Here is a 20904-nt window from a genome sequence, read left to right as displayed (position 1 = left end):
AAACCAGAAACCGAATCCCATTGAAAACAATGGGGACCCGAACTTGGGGTCTGGGTAAGAAAAAAAAATATCTCTCTCTCTGTCTCTCTCTCTGCAACAGACTTTTCCCGAAACTCCTGACTTCTGGGGAAAGTCCATGTTCGGCGTTTAGCATCGGACAATAACTGTCCGGTACAAAGCCCGAACTTCTAACACTGGGTTCGCTCATCTCTAGTCATGGGTAGTTAGTTGTAACTTTACAGTGAAGTCTTACATGAATTATCTGTTCAGCTCCTAGGATTAGCACATGCAGACATCAAAGAAGAAGACAAGTGTTTGGTAGCAATACAAGCATGGGATAATCCCTTTAAAGGAAACATGTCAGCACATTTTTACTGATAAGTTTCCTTTAAAGGGATTATAAGTAGTGACATGACTGTATAGTTATTCTCAATAAAAATGACAATTTTTCTAAAGATTAGGTGCGCAAGTCATTAGGAATCTAGTGTAGAAGCGATATACATACAAATTTGTCAGGAAGTGCTCTGGGGGCGTGTTAATGCACATGCATTGACACTCCCCCAGTGCACTTCCAGCCTGATTTTCATATGGCTTCCTCTCTAATTTTCTCATGGCTGGCACATTTGATCTCTACAAAAGAGGTGTCATTTTTATAGGGAAACAAGACATACCACTGCATCCATATGTTAGAAATTGCTGACATGTTCCCTTAAAGTGATGAAAGTATGGGAAATACAAATCTAAGAAATGTGCAAGTCTGCCATTAAATAGAGATGGAAGGAAATAGGGTTGGTGTTGATGGGAATATGATGTTAGCGCTTATGTTAGCTTTACAAATGTTAGTAGGTACCTTTAGTTAAAAAAAAATTGCAGTAAGTTTTAGGTACCAATCTTCATTCCTTCATTCATTTTCAGACCGTTAATATTTAGTTTGCAACCTGATCTAAATCTTCAATTTTTCTCTTTTGGAAGTGTCTTTCCCTGTGATATAAGCTGTATATGAGCTCTGTGTGTATACAGGGTGCTGCTGTCTTCATTAGCTCATATATCAACCCAACTTTTATGTTACATTTATTTCCTCTTTGTGTTTTTCTCCTTATCTTCAGCCTGTTTTCTCTGCCCTCACTGAGACTGAACATGCTTTACCCCCTCTCCATACTGTTGAAATCTGCATAACCTCCTCCACCTTCCTGCTGATATCTCTAACACTGAAAGATGGGGAGAACGAAAGCATTGAGAACCATCAGAAGCATGAGCGCTGATGGAACTTTTAACATTTTTGCAGATCCCTCATCTAGACAAAAGACTTAAACAAAATGAATGAAGACTTTTTAAATAGTTGCTTAACTTTACATTTTGAAAGAAAATGAACATTACAAAAAAACAACATGCAAAGGTGCACATGGTCTTCAACCACCCCTTAGATATTTCAGTGATGTCTCATTTGACAATTGTCTCCCCTTAGTGTGTAATTAATCATAACTCTGGTTCGTCTCGTGGTCTTCTTCTAAAACATATGTAGAGATTATGAATAATAACATGTTTCTTATTTTTAGGGAACAAATCTCAAGACAGTGGCATTGCAGAGATGGAGGAACTGCCGGTACCTCACAACATCAAGATAAGTAACATCACATGTGACTCTTTCAAGATCTCGTGGGATATGGATTCTAAATCTAAGGATCGGATAACACACTACTTTATTGATCTGAATAAGAAGGAGAACAAGAATTCCAATAAGTTTAAGCATAAGGTAAATCTCATTTTTTTATGTCGGGATACATTTTGGTATCTGATCTTCCCTATTTCATCTATAAAGGAGGGGGCTGGACTGCCAAAACCGACGATCAACAATGTCCATAGATAGTGAAAAAAAAAACCCAGAAAACTTTATTAATAAAATACAATACATAGAGGTAAATGGGGAGATGCAGGGGACAAGCTTAGGTGATTAAATATGAAAAATAAGCATACTGAGAAGGAGTACCCTTATATCATGTTATAGCTAGTCCATATCAATGTCAAGACAGTATCTATAAAGTGGACACCAGGATGTATAGGTCTCCACAGCCATGTAGACCTAAGTGAGACGATATATACAGTATCCACATACATAGAATGTTCCTATAAGTCTTATATCAAATACCTGGGGCAAATACCATCCACTGCATAGACTCCCACTTGTGCTCGTCACCCCAACGCACGTTTCGGCATATTAAATCTATCTGTGCTAGTTATCCCAACTGGACAATCACTAGAGATTTTCGCTTAAACCTGACCCTTGTCTACTGCATATAGCCAGCCACATAAACAATTAATAGTCAAAAACATACTGTAGTAGTTCAACTGTTTATTAATGTAGGAATGACTATAAATGTTGAATTTAATGACGGTATGGTGGCTTCTTACAGAGCATATCCCAGAAGTTTTTCTTGAATGCCTCAGTAATAAAGCTTGCCACAATGGAGGATGCCATGGTTTATTTCAGTGAGATACATACAGAATCTAAGTGTGGAAAGTCATTGGCCCTTATACTGTTATATTCATTGTATTCATACTTACCAACATCTGAATAGCGGTATTTAAGTCCCACCCAGGAACACCTAAACTAAAAGGAGCTCCCACTTTTGGACAGGGCTTACATAAACATCACCTCTTTTAGGACGGGACATGCCCGAATTTGCCACCATTGGTGTCAAAATGGCAACGGATTACATTACACTGTTGCATATCAATTGATGAAATCCATTCTTTTCTGCAAGAGACAGGGCAGGGTGGGGATTATGCTGGGGCTACACAATGACGGTGACATCCAACAGAGATGCGTGACCAAAAACATTTGTGCAACTTATCTGTCACTGACTGTCCTGCGACTATTTTAGAGCTGCCATTTTGCTGTAAATGAAACCGCCATATCACAGACAAGTCGCATGCGAGTCGCCATTGCATGCCTGTTGCATTGAAGTTTATTGAAAGTGATCATCTGCGCTTTGTGACCCGTGACAGAAAATCAATCAAATTTGGAAGCATTGTGACCATGTGTTGCAGTCGCTTATGGTCGCAGGTCGCAATGTGACACCATAGAAAATCATTAGATGCAATGTTGCAATAAGACACCAGATCTCAATGGCAGCTGTCAGACAAGTCGAACAACCAAAATCATTTGTGCAACTTGTCTGCAACTTTCTGTCACATGAACTATTTCAGTTCTGCAGCATAAGGCCTTATTCACACGTCAGTGTTTCAAGTACATCTGGTATTTGTGTTCTTCAGGTACCCATCATAACTATGGTGCTATGCACGTGTCTGTTTTTATACAGACCGTGTGTCTGTGCAAAACACATGGAGACATGTCTGTTTTTTACACACTGCACGGTCCACAAAATGTTTCACGCTGAACTCACATGGATGACATCCGTGTGGCATCATTGTGACACGTACCGGCACCTGGGAATCAGCGGTAGAGTTAGCTCTGTTCCCAAGCGCCGGGTGCTGAACGCTGCCCTCATCATTGTCCCTTGCTTGCCCTGTGATCAGCACAAGCAGGGGACAATGGTGAAAATAGTATTCTGCTCCCCCAGTGTCCCTGTGTAAAAATAAGAATAAAATAATAAAATCCTTTTACTCACCTGTCCAAAGGTGTCCCCCGCTGTAATCCTCTGAACGCTCAGAAGAGGAGCCAGGGAGAATGAGCCACTCCCGCGAGCGGGGCCCTGCACTGAGTGGAGCTCACTGAGTGACAGGACACCGCTCCTGAGCTCAACGCTCGGTGGAGCAGCTCATTCTTCCTGCCTCCTTGGTGTCAACGGTGGGAAGATTACAGCGGGGGACATCTCCGGACAGGTGAGTATAAGGATTTTTTTATTTTATTCTTATGATGAGGGCAGCGTTCAGCACCCGGCGCTTGGGAACAGCGCTAACTGTACACTGATTCCCAGGCGCCGGTACGTGTGCTGCTGATGCACCACACGTGTGCCACACACAGACACATGAACACGGATATCTCCGGTACTGGTTTTCCCGGTACCGGAAATATCAGGATGTGTGAAACCGGCCTTATACAAACGTGATGAGATCCATAACCCCTTTCTGACATGATACGTGCTAATACATATCTGCGCCCTGGGCCTTATGGACCAGATGCGCATTAGTACGCATCGGTGACTCCGATCGCAGCATTCCGGTGGCAAGAGGAGGTAAGCTCTGTTACTTACCTCCTCACCGTCTTCACACGCTGTCTGTGGCCGGGTCCCTGGTTGTCATGTGACCCGGATGTCATTATGACGACATCTGGGTCACCAGACAGCAGGAAGATACTTTGATCATGCCCAGTGCACGATCACAGTATCTTCTGCCTGTGCAGCACTGACAGCCTGTATAGCACAGGGATAGTGCTTCATCTCTATGCTATACAAGCGATCAGCCTGCAAAAAGTGAAAGTCCCATAGTGGGACAAAGTGTGAAAGGTAAAAAAAAAATCAGAAAGTGAAAAAAAAAATTGTAAAAATATTTTAAGAAAGAGAAAAAAATAATCCCCAAAAAATAAAAATATATTGTACAATAGCTCTCAAAATATGGCGATGCAAAAATTAGTCTTTGCAAAAAAAGCATATTTTAGTTTGTGACAGCTGTCAATAATAAAAGCCCGCTATAAATCTGGTATCACTGTAATCACACCGACCAAAAGAATAAAGTCATCTAATCACTTATAAGGCGTAAAAAATAAACTCTAGTGTTAGGGTTGTGCTAGGGTTAGGGCTGTGCTTGGGTTAGGGTTGTGTTAGGGTTAGGGTTGTGCTAGGGTTAGGGTTAGAGTTGTGCTAGTGTTAGGGTTGTGCTAGGGTTAAGATTGTGCTAGAGTTAGGGTTGTGCTAAAGTTAGGGTTGTGCTAGGGTTAGGGTTGTGCTAGGGTTAGGGTTGTGCTAGTGTTAGGGTTGGGTTAAGGTTGTGCTAGGGTTAGGTTTGGGGTTAGGGTTGTGCTAGGGTTAGGGTTGGGTTAGGGTTGTGCTAGCGTTAGGGTTGTGTTGGGATTGGGATTTTTTCAAAAGTAAAGAAAAAAAATGACGATATAGCGACTAATGTTGAGAGCAAGTGTTCGCTACTTGAGTTTGCATCAGGTGCTTGGGTATGCACCGAGTATCGCCGGTGCTCGAGTGACATGCTTGAGTCTCCACCCCATATGCTTTGCGGCCAAAAAAACCTGGCGGGGATTACCTGCCATGTACGAGCGATCCCCGCATGCTTTTTTTTGGGTGTCTAACAACCGTGAAACATGCGGAGCAGGGACTCGAGCATGTCACTTGAGCACCCGCGATACTTGGTGCATACCTGAGTACCCGATGCAAACTCAAGTAGTAAGCGCTTGTGCTCAAGACTAATGACAACTTATTCAATATGATGACCTAATGTTAACAAATTCTGTGTCGTACTTCTGGGTTCAAAATGTTCACTATACCCCTTGATAAAATCCTTGAGGGGTATAGTTTCCAAAAAGCAGTGAGTTGTGGGGGGTTTCCACTATTTAGGCGCATCAGGGGCTCTCCAAACGCGACATAACATACAATATGCCATGAAAAAACAATCTCAGAATCAGGGGGATCCGTTGAAGCGTTCCAGAAGTATTACCTCATAAAGTGACAGTGGTCAGAATTGTAAAAATTGGCCCGGTCATTAACGTGCAAACCACCCTCGAGGGTAAAGAGGTTAAAGTCTTTGGCAACTTGCGACCAGCAACAGAAAATTAAACACAATTGTAAACATTTGCGACTCTGCGTTACAGACACGGTAGAATGTAGTGACACTATAGGAAATCTTTAAATGTGATGTCTTGATCCAACGCTGCCATCTTAATGTGGTGTGACACTGGTCGCTGTGCATCTCGAGCCTATGGCCCCGGCCTCACACTGCACTATAGAGATACACGATGTGTGAATCCAGCCTCACCGCTTCTCGCAGGTTGGACACTCTTTGTCCTCAGGGGATACACATTTATCCTTTTATGCACAAGTCTGTGATTGCTTTTTTAAGAGTAAACTGTCAGAAAAGGCAATAATCACGGTAAGAAGATTCTGGAGCTGTTTATAATTGAAGGACTTGGTAATTGCAGTAATTGTAATTTATTGATCAGCTCCTCCACTCAGAGCTACAAGTATCTGTATATAGCCCATGTGATCAGTGCATTATCTGTAAATCGTTCCTACCATCAAGGAGCCGCGTGCAAACAATACAATCTCTATTAAAATTTCTAATAGAAAATAAATAGGTTAAAGCTGCCGCACCGCCGGGAAGGACAGGAATTTGCATTCAACTTTGAATGTATCTCCTTCATGTTTTGTATAATGATGAATGCTACAACCGGATGAAGTTCACATTGCTGTTCAACAGGCAAATATTTTATCAAGAATTATTGCAAATGCAGTCCAAGGGGTAACGTTTCTCCTTGCGGAAAGTGACATGTCAAGCCTGACATGCCGAGGTGAGGAGACGTTTAAGCCACAATACCCCTCTGGGAACTATGCAAATTGTCTCTTCAGAGAGGAAGAGGACTAGAACTCTAGCGCCACCTATAGGAAGTAGCATTCCTAAAAGTCAATATCAACTCTCTAACGAGCCTTGTCACATGACTTAGGATTAAAACCAAAACCAAAATCTCAGTTTGCAGACAATGTGTTTCGGGTTACTGCCCCTCGTCAGTGCAAAGTATGAGATCTGGTTTGGCTTTAATCCTAAATAATGTTTGGCTTTAATCCTAAATCACATTCTAATCAGAGTGTGATCAGAGTGGGATCTCAGAGGTGGAGAAAAAAAAAAAGTTTCTCCATCTTCTCTATATTGTCAGGATAAATCGGATCGCACTCGCATGTTATCCGAGTGCTGTACAATTTTTTTTCCAAGGACCCATAGAATTGAATGGGAAAGTACCATTCTTGGAGATAAATCATACATGTTATAATTTTTTCCTTGGACCGACTCTGTCCAAGGAAAAATTAGGACATGTGCACGGCTCCTAACTTGTACTCTCTCTGTACATCTTAAGACAGCGCAGGCGCATTGCTGAGATGACTCTACTGTGCTTACCAGATGTAAAGTGAGAGTGCTAGATAGACAGCACAATGTGGATGATGTAGGGCAGGGTTCCCCAACTCCAGTCCTCAAGGCCCACCAACAGACCATGTTTTCAGGATTTCCAAGGCAATTTGGCTGTATTGTATAACATTGCAGGGACTTGCCCATCAAACAGAGGTGATTTACAAAGAACAAGAATGAAATTAATTTTTGGAGGGCTGCAATAGACCGTAAATAAAATTATTTTTGAAGCTTGCTACACTCACAACACTGTGGTAGGAGCCATTAACAACACTGAAACCTACTTGACAGATTCCCTTTATTTTTGGTATTTTTGGCTAAAGCTAACGTTTAAAGATATCTGTCTTCTTCTAAATCTCTGAACTAATTTATGACCACATGAAAGTTCAGTTCAACTTGGATGTGGTCAGAAATCAGGTAAGAAAATGTTTTTGTAAAATCTTGTTCGCAATGCTAGTACTATAATAATACACAATACATTATCCGCTACATATATAATCCTAATGCGCGTTCAAATAAGAAATTTCCACTTGAAAGTCCCAAACTCTGGTAAATCAATTTTATATAGGCTGCACTGGCCATAAAATAATTAAGAACATCTAATGATATAGCAACTACGTCACTATGTGGGCAACCAATAAAAACTATATTCCAGACGACATTAAAATCACCACCATTAAATTTGCATATTGGTGATTTCCTTTTTTTAAGAGTATATTAAAAATAAACTGTTGGGTCATCAATCCTTGCATCCTAGCTACAATCCTAAAAAACCCAAGGGCTCATTCAGACGTCATTGATTTTTTGTATGAGAAAATCATTCCGAGTTTCATTGGTTATTTTTTGTCAATTTCACTATCTTCTCCAATCTAGCCATCCGTAAAAAATGGACAAACGTGGATGGCATCCAATTTTTTTCATGGACTCATAGACCAGTATTGACAATTTTGATCCAACACTCGGATCAAAATCGGACATGTCTCCGTGACTTTGCAGACATATCAAGGGCCCCATTCATTATTATACTGTAGGTACGAGTTCTATCCATGTATCCATGTAAAACCTGAATAGCACTTGTATGCAAAAAACAGATGTGTGAATGAGCCCTAACTTGCATATGAATCATTATTGCTTTTTTGCTAGTCCCTAGTAGACCAGACTCAGTGTTTGAGACTTATTGTAGGGATATAGGGTGTAGAAATGTATGGTTCAATGGAAATAGTTTGTTTTCCAACAAAGTTATCAAAATGACACATATGACTTGATATATTTGTTAGCATCCTATAGGCACCATTTTCTCTTCCTAACTACATCGGGGTATGTTCTACTCTACTTTTCCCACTCCTCTTATCCAATTGCTTCTCTCAAATAACAGCTTTGGTGGGATCAGAGCGGATTTGAGATTTATACCTACCCTTATGTGTTAGTGTTTTATTAATGTATCTGCCTCAGCAAAGTCTCATGATGCCCGTAAATGTCATGACAAGGGATGAGACTCTCAATGTCCAATTTCCTGTGTTTGGGTTTATTAGTTGTTTTTTTTTCATATATTGCGCTCCTATGACATTTTAACAAGTGTCATGGAGAATTTCGCATTCTTACAGACTTTTCCCTTGCCTGGGGAACTGTCAGTATAATGTGTGGAGAAACAATTATCTGGAAAGTAATAGAAATCTAATTCACGCAAGCCTCAATTGACGCTTTTGGGTGTGTGGACCTGTTCATTGTAGGAGATCTCTTGATGTTGGTGACATCATGTGCAGCCTGGAATTGTTTGCCAGTTGTTTGGTATGTCATCCATAATTGCAGTGATCTGCAGCTGTAAATCAGGTATGAGTGTGACTGTACCTGTTCTACGGCTCTTACAAGCCCGATCAGGTCACTATTTATCCTCGGGGCTCGCCGTTTCCTGTTTTTGAATTAAAGTGTAAATTTTGTATCTTTCATTCCCACATTAAAAGGGCGCGGAATTCTTTCATGTGAAAAACACAGCCAGTGCTACTTTTGTGGTCTGAAAGTTAAAGGAGTTGTTCAAGACTTTCATCTCGATGGCCTTTCCTTAGGGTGCTTTCACACTGCGCTTTGTCATACATTCATTGGTCCAATTGAGGTTTACGTCGGATCCCCGCAAAATGGGAGTTGGACATATGTGCCGACGAGGCCACAGATTATAATGTTGCTGGCAGAGTCAACATCTGCTCTGTCATGTGTCATTTTCAGGGATATACGCCTACCCGAGTCAGACACCCAGATGCAGTCTACTACGTGTGAGTATCTGCCTCCAGCAGGTGTATATACCCAAAAATGTTGCACGACAGAGCACATATTCACTTTGTCGGCACCATTATAGACTCTGGGCCCGTCAGCGCAAACATCCGAATCCCCAACGAGACCATCGAACATGTGACAAAGCGCAGCGTGAAAGCACTCTTAAGAGAGGTCATAAATATCAGATCGGTGGGGTCTGACACTCTGGACTCTCACCAATCAGCTGTTTTCAGATGGATGTACACAGTGTACAAAGCCAGAATAGCACAGCTCCAGGCTATGTAGTGACCGCTCTAAGGTGCTGGTCTTTTTAAAGTTATTGGAAGCTGAGCACCAGAGAACAGCCACTACTCAGTGTGTACATCGCTGGAGATGCAAACAGCTGATTCGTGCGACTTGCAGGTGTCAGATCTTCACCGATATGATATTGATGACTTGTTCCAGGGATATATTATTGGGATTTAAGTTCTAGAAAACCCCTTTAAAGTGATTGTCAAATCATTTGAATGCAAAGAGTGGGATATTTTTTAAGAAGCCGGTTCTAGTAACACAAGACTTATTTTTGCCACTAAATACAATCCCTAAAATGGCCTGCTGATTAAGGTAGTATTTTCATGTAGTGGAAACATGGCGGTATTGTGACGCGCTGTCCAGATTTACCCCGCAAAACTGTATCGAATTTCGAAGCATGCAAATGATTATTTTTTGATTGGTATTTTTGCATGTACCCTTCTGCAAAACAGATGCAAATCATGATAAACTGTTTGCATTTTTCTCACCCGATGGCAAACTACTGCCGTACTTGCACTACATTAAATTGAATCCGTCAGCAGGTTTTTGGTATTTAATCTGAGAGCAGTATAATGTTAGAGCAGAGATCCTGATTCCAGGGATGTTTCACTTATTAGGCTGTGTGCTGTGGTTTCAGCATAATCAGTGTTTTATCAGCAGGAGATTATCAATGGAGACTAGGTCTCACATGCACAGCAGTCCAGCTAATCTGTGTAACTCCGCTCACACCACTGATTGGCTACTTACTCACAATGTACAGTGAACACAAGAAGCTGCCAATCAGGGGTGTGAACAGGGTTATACACAGCTCAGCATTCATAGCACTGCTACATCTACAACAGAGAAAACAGGGATTCTATCAAAACTACACCAAGCAGCCCAGTACGTGACACGTCTCTGGAATAAGGCTTTCTGCCCCTATATTGTGCTGCTCTCAGATTACATAGCAAAAACCTGCTGACAGATTCCCTTTAAAAGCCAGTCTAAGGGCGTATGCAATTGCTATTGCCAGACACAGCAAGCATGAACATGAGCATGCATCGCCCCTATAGTATTATATTATAGACCTTTAGGCTTTCCATGTGCATCTGCCTAGCACTTCCTTATTTATGCATAAAGCAATACTTCTAGGTATACCTATGTATTATAGGATGCCTTAGCACCTGCCACAATTTTTTTTCACAATTTTATAAAATCTGAGGCAGGTTATATACAGAATATTACATATCTATATCGGACAGATCTATAAAATGGTATGCATGTGGCTTTGATTCTTTATATTTACCTGTTAAAATACTTTTTCCTATATTCTTGGCCAGCATGGCAGTGGTCTCAAAAAAGAGCTGGACAACCCATTTAAGCAGTATAAATGTAGTCCAGGCAATCTGTAGCTACACAAAATATATCACAGGAGTGTCACATTCAGCTTGATATTCTTGTCATACTTCTCAACTTTGATAGATAAGAAAGAGGCACACATACTGTGCCAAGCCAGTACCCAACCTTGCCCAGTCCTATAATGCTCCTAGTGAATCCCATTAGTGTTCCCACACAGTATGGTACCCCCTCAGTGCCCACATACAGTATGTTGCCCCCTCACACACTATGATGCCCTGAATACAGTATAATGCACCTTTAGTATGTTCTCCCACACACAGTATGATACCTCTACAGCTCCCCCACACAATAGCTCCCCACACAGTATGATTCTCTTAACACAGTATAATACTCCCACAGCCCCAAACACGTAATATGATGGCTCCACAATAAATCCCACACAAAGTATGATGCTCCACAACCACCCTCATACAGTACTGTGCCCCCTAGTGCTCGACATAAAACAGTACCTTCCCCTAAACACAATATGCTGCCCACACAGCCTGCCACACAGTATGATGGACCATAGTGCCCCATCTACACAGTGATGCCCCCACAATGCCCCCATACAGTATAATGCCCCCACACATACTATGATTCCCCTACAGTATGACAATATAGTATGATGTCCCTATATTAATTACCCCATACACAGTATGATGCCCCCTCAGCTTCCCAGATACAGTATGATTCCACCACAGCTCTCCACACACAGTATGATGCCCCCACAGCTTCCCAGATACAGTATGATTCCACCACAGCTCTCCACACACAGTATGATGCCCCCACAGCTTCCCAGATACAGTATGATTCCAACATAGCTCTCATACACAGTATGATGCCCCCACAGCTTTCCAGATACAGTATGATTCCAACACAGCTCTCCATACACAGTATGATGCCCCCACAGCTTCCCAGATACAGTATGATTCCAACACAGCTCTCCACACACAGTATGATGCAACCACTGTTCCGTACACACAGTGTAATGTCCCTACATACTAAATGATGCCCCACCATTCCAAACATACAGCATGATACCCCCACAGTAGGATCTCCCACACACAGCATGATGTTCCCACAACACCCCAGACAGTATAATGCCCAAACAGTTCCCTCCACGCAATATGATTCTCAAAACATCCCCCTCAAGAAATGATGCCCCCATACAGTAGGATGCCACCAGAGCCTCCTCCTAAACAATATGATGTCCCCATAGCCTCCTATCACACATTGTGAAGCTTTCATATCCTCCCCACACAATATGATGACCCCACAGCTCCCCATACACATTATTATGCCCCACAGCTTACCCTACATAGCATGTACTTTCTGGGACAGCAAGACAACTCCCCAAATTCAGGTCTGTCACGCTGGATTCCAGTCAGTTGGGGGGTATGGATACCCCCTCTTCTTTTACATACACAAACTCTTAGCTTACTTTAGGCTAGTACTTACACCTGCTACACACCGATTTTGAAACTGGAACAAATTACAATTCCACGTAGCCCTTCTCATTTTCATGCCATAAAAAAAACACGTTTGACTGTTTGACCATGATTTTTTCGAGGCTAAAACACAAATAAATCAGTGTAAAAAAATTTGCACTAGAATTTTGCCACAAAGTTTGGCAGAAAACCAGAGCAGCAACCGTAGTAAATGTGGGAGACTTGCTTCTTTTACCAGGAGAAATAATTAATTGTTTTTGAGACTGTGGTCTGATTTATTCCTCTATTCACTTGGTTGGAAGTAGGTCAGTTTTCAGCATCCGGATCCATTTTAGAATTATTATTATTTTAAAAGCATTTTGAGGGACTCGCCACATTAGTGGTCTGTGTGACAAAGTCTAATTTTTGTTTATCTTTAAATTGTCTTTCATGGGGTCAAAAATCATATTTCGCACAGATTAACCAACAAATCTGATTGTTGATTAGATGCAATCTGCTTAATTTAAAGCATCTGCGCTGGGTGCATTCTGGATTAAACAGATTTATTTCCAAGGCAGGGTACTGTAATCAGAGGAGACTGCTACTGCATTATTTCCAGTGCAAATTATCCCTCTGCCTTTCTGCAAAAGTTTATCTGCAAAATCAAACCTACTTTTAATGTTCTTGTTTGCCCACGAATGGGGCCCAGCTCAGGTTTTCTATGGAGCTTCATGGTTTCTTGTTAGCCTCGGCGGTTACTTTCCTTTATTGTCCTTTATTTGGGCTAGGTTTAAATGAGCTGATACAAAATAGTCAATTTTTCATCCAGAAAAAAGCAGACAATTTTGTCATCTATATGTCAACAGTATATCAGTTTTTTACATCCGTATTACAACCATCTGTTTTTGTGTTTTTTTTTTCAACATTTAATAAATAATAAAAAGCCAAATATAATTTTCTGAGTTAATAATTGCAATAGATATGTAAAAAGCAAATATCCAACAGATGGAAACCCACTTTTTTTTGCATAATTATGATAGGTAATACAGATCAACCTAGAGAAGGATGGAAATAACCTCAGGATGCTGAGCTTCATTAAGTGCTCTGGGCGGGAGAAAGCACTTATAGCCTCATTTGCAAATTGTGAAAATCGTGGACCAATGCATTTATTTTTCACCGACTTACATGGCCATGTAAACAGTTTGGGGGGTTGATCTTACTGGCAGATTCCCTTTAAATTATAAAATCTGTTTATATAGAGAATATTTGAAGCTTTAACTCAGAACATTATGTAGGAAATGTAACAAAGGCTTACAACGCCTTTCTGGCACAAACTTTTTTATTACGATTTTGCTCTCCACCTCTTTTCAAAAGTGACAGGAGACATGGGCAGCGTTTAGCGGGAGGGACGACAGATTTATTATAATTTAAGCCAGAAATTGGGGCAGGCATCTGTTCAGTACTGGCGGACGACACACCGGTCTTCGTTAATTCCTCGTTTGTGTTTTTGGATTCTACCATCTAGGACTTGTAACCCTCAGTTTACCATAACCAATAACTTTAAGTTCCGTGCAATACTCTGAGCATCTGGAGTGAGCATCTAATCTAATACTTATCTAAATGAGACTTCACAAATGTAGCGTGAATTATTGCAAGCGCTAATAAACAGGTGTGATTAACCCATAACCAGGATTGCAAGCCGCGGGCTTCCTCATAGCGATCAATGACCCTTAGCCGTGCATTATGGACAATCTGCATTCTGCTCATATTATGGTCATTTTTATATGTATTCAGAGAACCTAGCTACAATTAGGCACTGCTAGTGGAGCAACCAACACAGGTGTGAATGCCGCCCTAATATATTACACTTATTCAATACAGCTTCAAATCGGGGTATGTATAACCTTTATTAGGCTTCAGTCACAATTCCTTGTTGAAACACGTACGTGAGAAAATGGTATCGATGTGATCAGTGTTGTGTATCAGCGTGGCACCCGTGTGCCCGTTTTTACCATGAATTAGTCATCAGTGTGTCATCTGTGTGCCCGTTTTTACCATCAGTGTGTCATCCGTGTGCCCGTTTTTACCATCAGTGTGTCATCAATGTGCCCATTTTTACCATCAGTGCGTCATCCGTGTGTCTGTTTTTACCATCACTGTGTCATCCGTGTGCCCATTTTTACCATCAGTGTCTCATCTGTGTGTCCGTTTTTACCATCAGTATGTCATTCGTGTGCCCATTTTTACCATCAGTATGTCATCCGTGTGCCCATTTTTACCATCAGTATGTCATCCGTGTGCCCGTTTTTACTATCAGTGTGTCATCAATGTGCCCGCTTTTACCATCAGTGTCTCATCTGTGTGTCCGTTTTTACCATCAGTATGTCATCCGTGTGCCCATTTTTACCATCAGTATGTCATCCGTGTGTCCGTTTTTACCATCAGTGTCTCATCTGTGTGCCCATTTTTACCATCAGTATGTCATCTGTGTGCCCATTTTTACCATCAGTATGTCATCCTTGTGCCCATTTTTACCATCAGTGTGTCATCCGTGTGCCCGTTTTTACCATCAGTGTCTCATCTGTGTGTCCGTTTTTACCATCAGTATGTCATCCGTGTGCCCATTTTTACCATCAGTATGTCATCCGTGTGCCCGTTTTTACCATCAGTGTGTCATCAATGTGCCCGCTTTTACCATCAGTGTCTCATCTATGTGTCCGTTTTTACCATCAGTATGTCATCCGTGTGCCCATTTTTACCATCAGTATGTCATCCGTGTGTCCGTTTTTACCATCAGTGTCTCATCTGTGTGCCCATTTTTACCATCAGTATGTCATCTGTGTGCCCATTTTTACCATCAGTATGTCATCCGTGTGCCCATTTTTACCATCAGTATGTCATCCTTGTGTCCGTTTTTACCATCAGTATGTCATCCGTGTGCCCATTTTTACCATCAGTATGTCATCTGTGTGCCCATTTTTACCATCAGTATGTCATCCGTGTGTCCGTTTTTACCATCAGTGTGTCATCAATGTGCCCGCTTTTACCATCAGTGTCTCATCTGTGTGTCCGTTTTTACCATCAGTGTGTCATCAGTGTTTTTCACAGATGGATAAAGATAAATAACAAAGCTTCTCCTACACTTTGCAATGTTAAACAAAGACGACACATGGATGATACGTGTTTTTCATGGACCCATACTGTAGACTTACAGTGGCATGTAAAAGTTTGGGCACCCCTGGTCAAAATGACTGTTATTATGAACAGTTAAGCAAGTTGAAGATGAAATGATCTCTATAAGGCCTAAAGTGAAAGATGACACACTTCCGTTATATTTTAGGCAAAAAAAAATGTTTTCATCGTTTACATTTTAAAAATAACAAAAAGGAAAATGGTCCGATGCTAAAGTTTGTGCACCCTGCATGGTTAGTACCTAGCAGCACCTCCTTTTGAAAGTATCTCAGCTTGTAGACGCTTTTTGTAACCAGACAAGAGTCTTTCAATTCTTGTTTGAGGGATTTTTATCCATTATTCCTGGGTCGTCTTGCATCCTCTGCTATTTTGAGATCTAGCCACTGATTTTCAATGATGTTCAGATCAAGGGACTGTGAGGGCCATTGTAAAACCTTCAGCTTGCGCCTTTTGAGGTAGTCTATTGTGGATTTTGATGTGTGGTTAGGATCATTATCCATTTGTAGAAGCCATCCTCTTTTCAATTTCAGCTTTCTTACAGACGGTGTTATGTTTGCATCAAGAATTTGTTGAAATTTCATTTAATTCATTCTTCCCTCTACCCGTGAAATGTTCCCCATGCCATTGGCTGCAACTTAACCCCAAAGTATGATTGATCCACCCCCATGCTTAATGGTCAATGACCCTAAGCACACAGCTAAAATAACAAAGGAGTGGCTTCAGAACAACTCTGTGACCATTCTTGACTGGCCCAGCCAGAGCCCTGACCTAAACCCAATTGAGCATCTCTGGAGAGACCTGAAAATGGCTGTCCACCAACGTTCACCATCCAACCTGACGGAACTGGAGAGGATCTGCAAGGAAGAATGGCAGAGGATCCCCAAATCCAGGTGTGAAAAACTTGTAGCATCATTCCCAAGAAGATTCATCTACTCAATACCGAGCAAAGGGTCTGAATACTTATGACCATGTGATATTTCAGTTTTTCTTTTTTAATAAATTTGCAAAAATTTCTACATTTCTGTTTTTTTTCAGTCAAGATGGGGTGCAGAGTGTACTTTAATGAGAAAAAAATTAACTTTTTAAAATTTACCAAATGGCTGCAATGAAACAAATAGTGAAAAATGTAAAGGGGTCTGAATACTTTCCGTACCCACTGTATATGTGTGTATATATATATATATATATATATATATATATATATATATATATATATATATATATATACTGTGTGTATATATATATATATATGTATATATATATATAATTTATTTTTTCTGCTTAAAATACAAAGGAAATGTGTCATCTTTAAAGGGGTTTTCCCACTAGCAAAAGTTGATTTTTAATCAATAGATCTTGGAATAATAATAATTTCCACAATTGGATGTATTTAAATAAAATGTTCCTGTGCTGAGATAATCTTATAAATGTGCCCCTGCTGTGTACTGTGTAATGGCTGTATCTGACCGTACAGGAACATGGTCTGATCATACCACAGCTCCTGGGCAGGGGAGGAAACAAAAGAGTATACGGACATTACAGCACGGGATCACAGATGATTCTTTTTGTGAGGTAAAACATTTCCCTGCCTGTTGTTAAACAATGTTTTACTTCAAAGAAAGAATTATTTGCAATCCCATGCTGTCCTGCCTGTATCCTCCTTTGCTTTCCCTCCTGCCCAGGAGATGTGGTATGATCAGACCATGTTCCTGTACGGTCAGACACAGCCATTACACAGTACACAGCAGGGGCACATTTATAAGATTATCTCAGCACAGGAACATTTTGTTTAAATACATTCAATTGTGGAACTTATTAGTATTCAGAGATCTATTGATTAAAATGTACTTTTGTTCGTGGGAAAACCCCTTTAACTTTAGGGCTTTTAGAGATCATTTCATCTTCAGCTTGCTTTACTGTTCACAATAACAGTACTTTTGACCAGGGGTGCCCAAATGTTTACATGCCACTGTACATTGGCTTTTGTCATCCGTGCAGGACATGTCTCCGTGTTTTGCACTGACACTTACCTCAGTGTACTCCTTTATTTTTTAAAAAGGTGTTTTCCAATACTGGACAGCCCTTCAAAGGGAATCTGTCAGCGGCATAATGTAGGAAGAGACCCTGATTCCAGACTTAGTTTACTGGGGGCAGCAGTTGTGATATAATCAGAGTTTTTAGATGTAGCAGAGCTCAGAAAGCTAACCCCGCCCCCACCAGGCTCTCTATGTACATTGTATATTAACAGTGAGCTGCTTATCAGTGGATGGAGTGGAGCTGGACCAGAATGCATATGAGCTATAGTCTTTTAGTGTTAATCCCATGCTGATAAAACTCTCATTGTATTGAGACAACAGCACTCAGCCTGATAAGTGACACATTGCTGAAATCAGTGTCTCAGCCCAAACCTCATGCTGCCCTCAGATTAAATAGCAAAAACCTTCTGATAGATTCCCTTTAATGGACCATGAAAGGAATTTCTTCAGCTCGGGCAAAAGCTTAACGCTGCAGCCAATCAGTAGCCACTGATTAGATGCAGTGCTCATGTGATGCCCCCACTAATATGGAGGAGCATCGCTGGTATGGGAGATTTTTGTTTAGCATTTTTTTGCCTCCCACCTAATAATTTTAATTGTTAATCATAACGTTCGTTTGTGCCTATTAAGACAACAGACTGATGCACCTTCTAGCACCACAATGTTTGCTCAGAGGTCTCAATGGTTTCCCCTGGAATTAAGAACATGAAATATTACAAAGCACACACCGTACATTGTTATTCTAGACTACATAGACAGTCGCCTGGTACCTATAGCAGCCAGATGAGCTTTATTCCAGACACAAAGCATTTTCTAACGCAGGATTTTTTTGCATAACAGCATAGCCCCCCCTGGTGGCGACTGATCCATTACACTGGACAGGCTATTAGACAGAAGACAATAGATTTTGGCATTTATTTGTAAAGCTTTCATAGGAAACAGAAGCAGGTGAGGGAGGTGTGCGTGTATCTGACGGAGCCAGAGCTGCTTTTGGCCATTTTTTATGAGAATTGTGTTAGCAGCGCTGCTCATAATGAGGCTTTTAATAGCTGTGACTATGGAGCGGCGGGATCTGGCATTCTGCAGGGAAATGAATGTGACAAGCTGAGCTGATTTTTTTTGCTTTAATAGAACCCTCTTTAGACTTATCGGATTTGTGTCTGCAGTGTCCAGTGGTTTTAAGGAGATGTATTAAACTCCTGTGCTGAAAATCCAAACAGACCAGGTTGATTTTATACGAGGAGACAGGAATAGGATGCTCTGTACTATTCAAAAAGGACATCACTATTTACCATGACAAAGATAATAACGTGGCTTGTGTTAGTGGCCCTTTACGATACTAGTGACTTACACCTGTGGAATACTATGGTGAAAAGCTGTGCAATTCTAAAGCCCATCTCTACTGCCATCTTACATGTAAAGTGGATCTGTTATCGGAATTCTCAATTAAAACAGCAAAAATTAATAAATAGATATTTAATACCAGATGAGGCTGATGTATTTACTTTTGAAATCCATATCAGAATGGCTATATAATCCTAAAAATAAAAATGAGCTAAAACTGGACTCAGTTTATTATTGAAACTTGGAAATTTTCAAAAATGATCTATTCCATTTTTTGCTCCAATGATGGAACAAAAAAATTGAATTCAGAATGTAGATGTGAACACATTAAAGGGGTTGTCAGGTAAAAACAAGATATCACCTATCTACAGGATCGATAGGCAGAATGGAGAACTTTCATCCCTGTTACATAGTAGCGATAGTGCACAGGTTTCACCACAGCCCTTAGTTTTTTCCGGTAGCCCCACAGAGAATGAATGGAGTGCTGTTTGGGCATCTGGCCAACCCCCAATTTTTTAACGAAGATGTAAGTGCTCTGTCAAGGATAGCAATTCTTCATTCTGATGATCAGTGAGGATGAGGGTCCCGGCAGTTAGACCCCCACCTATTAGGCAGTTACACACGTGGTCAAAATTGTTGGTACCCCTCGTTTAATGAAAGAAAAACTCACAATGGTCACAGAAATAACTTGAATCTGACAAAAGTAATGATAAATTTAAAATCTATGAAAATGAACAAATGAAAGTCAGACATTGCTTTTCAACCCTGCTTCCACAGAATTTAAAAAAAAAATTAAACTCATGAAATAGGCCTGGACAGAAATGATAGTACCCCTGAAAATAATGTGACAAAAGGGACATGTTAAATCAAGTTGTGTCCACTAATTAGCATCACAGGTGTCTACAATCCTGGAATCAGTCAGTGGGCCTGTATATAGGGCTGCAGATATTCACTGTGCTGTTTGGTGACATGGTGTGTACCACACTCAACATAGACCAGAGGAAGCAAAGGAAAGAGTTGTCTCAGGAGATTAGAAAGAAAATTATAGATAAGCATGTTAAAGGTAAAGGTTATAAGACCATCTCCAAGCAGCTTGATGTTCCTGTGACTATAGTTTCACATATTATTCAGAAATTTAAGATCCATGGGACTGTAGCCAACCTCCCTGGACGTGGCCGCAGGAGGAAAATTGATGACAAATCAAAGAGACGGATAATACAAATGGTAACAAAAGAGCCCAGGAAAACTTCTAAAGAGTTTAAAGGAACATCAGTGTCAGACCGCACAATCTGTCATTGTTTGATCCAAAGTGAACTTCATGGGAGACGACCAAGGAGAACACCATTGTTGAAAAAAAATCATAAAAAAGCCAGACTGGAATTTGCCAAACTACATTTTGACAATCCACCAAGCTTCTGGGAGAATGTCCTATGGACAGATGAGACAAAAATGGAAGTTTTTGGCAAGGCACATCAGCTCTATGTTCACAGACAGAACAATGAACCATAGCAAGAAATAATACTGTCCCTATTGTGAAACATGGTGAAGGCTCTGTTATGTTCTGGGGCTGCTTTACTGCATCTGGCACAGGGTGTCTTGAATCTGTGCAGGGTACAATGAAATCTCAAGGCTATCAAGGGATTCTAGAGAGAAATGTGCTTCCCAGTGTCAGAAAGCTTGGTCTCAGTCGCAGGTCATGGGTCTTGAAACAGGATAATGACCCAAAACACACAGCTAAAAACACCCAAGAATGGCTAATAGGAAAACGTTGGACTATTCTGAAGTGGCCTTCTATGAGCCCTGACCTAAATCCTATTGAGCATCTTTGGAAAGAGATGAAACATGCCGTCTGGAAAAGGCAACCTTCAAAAACGAGACAACTG

At 40.9% G+C, this 20904-nt stretch overlaps 1 protein-coding gene across 2 annotated transcripts in view; it reads left to right on the top strand.

Moving 5' to 3' along the window:
* The window catches only part of PHYHIPL (phytanoyl-CoA 2-hydroxylase interacting protein like), a 141277-nt gene that overhangs the window by 96986 nt on the left and 23387 nt on the right, over positions 1-20904 (top strand). For both annotated transcript variants that reach the window (XM_073685473.1, XM_073685474.1), the window contains exon 2: positions 1557-1753. In XM_073685473.1, the coding sequence (XP_073541574.1) occupies positions 1557-1753 (197 nt within the window). The remainder of the gene's footprint in view (positions 1-1556; positions 1754-20904) is intronic.

The sequence above is a fragment of the Phyllobates terribilis genome, unplaced genomic scaffold, assembly GCF_046119375.1.
Source record: "Phyllobates terribilis strain yellow unplaced genomic scaffold, ASM4611937v1 Scaffold_5__5_contigs__length_657084704, whole genome shotgun sequence".
Classification (NCBI taxonomy): Eukaryota; Metazoa; Chordata; class Amphibia; order Anura; family Dendrobatidae; genus Phyllobates; species Phyllobates terribilis.
The sequence above is the reverse complement of the archived record's forward strand: the minus strand, read 5'-3'. Positions and strand labels throughout refer to the sequence as shown.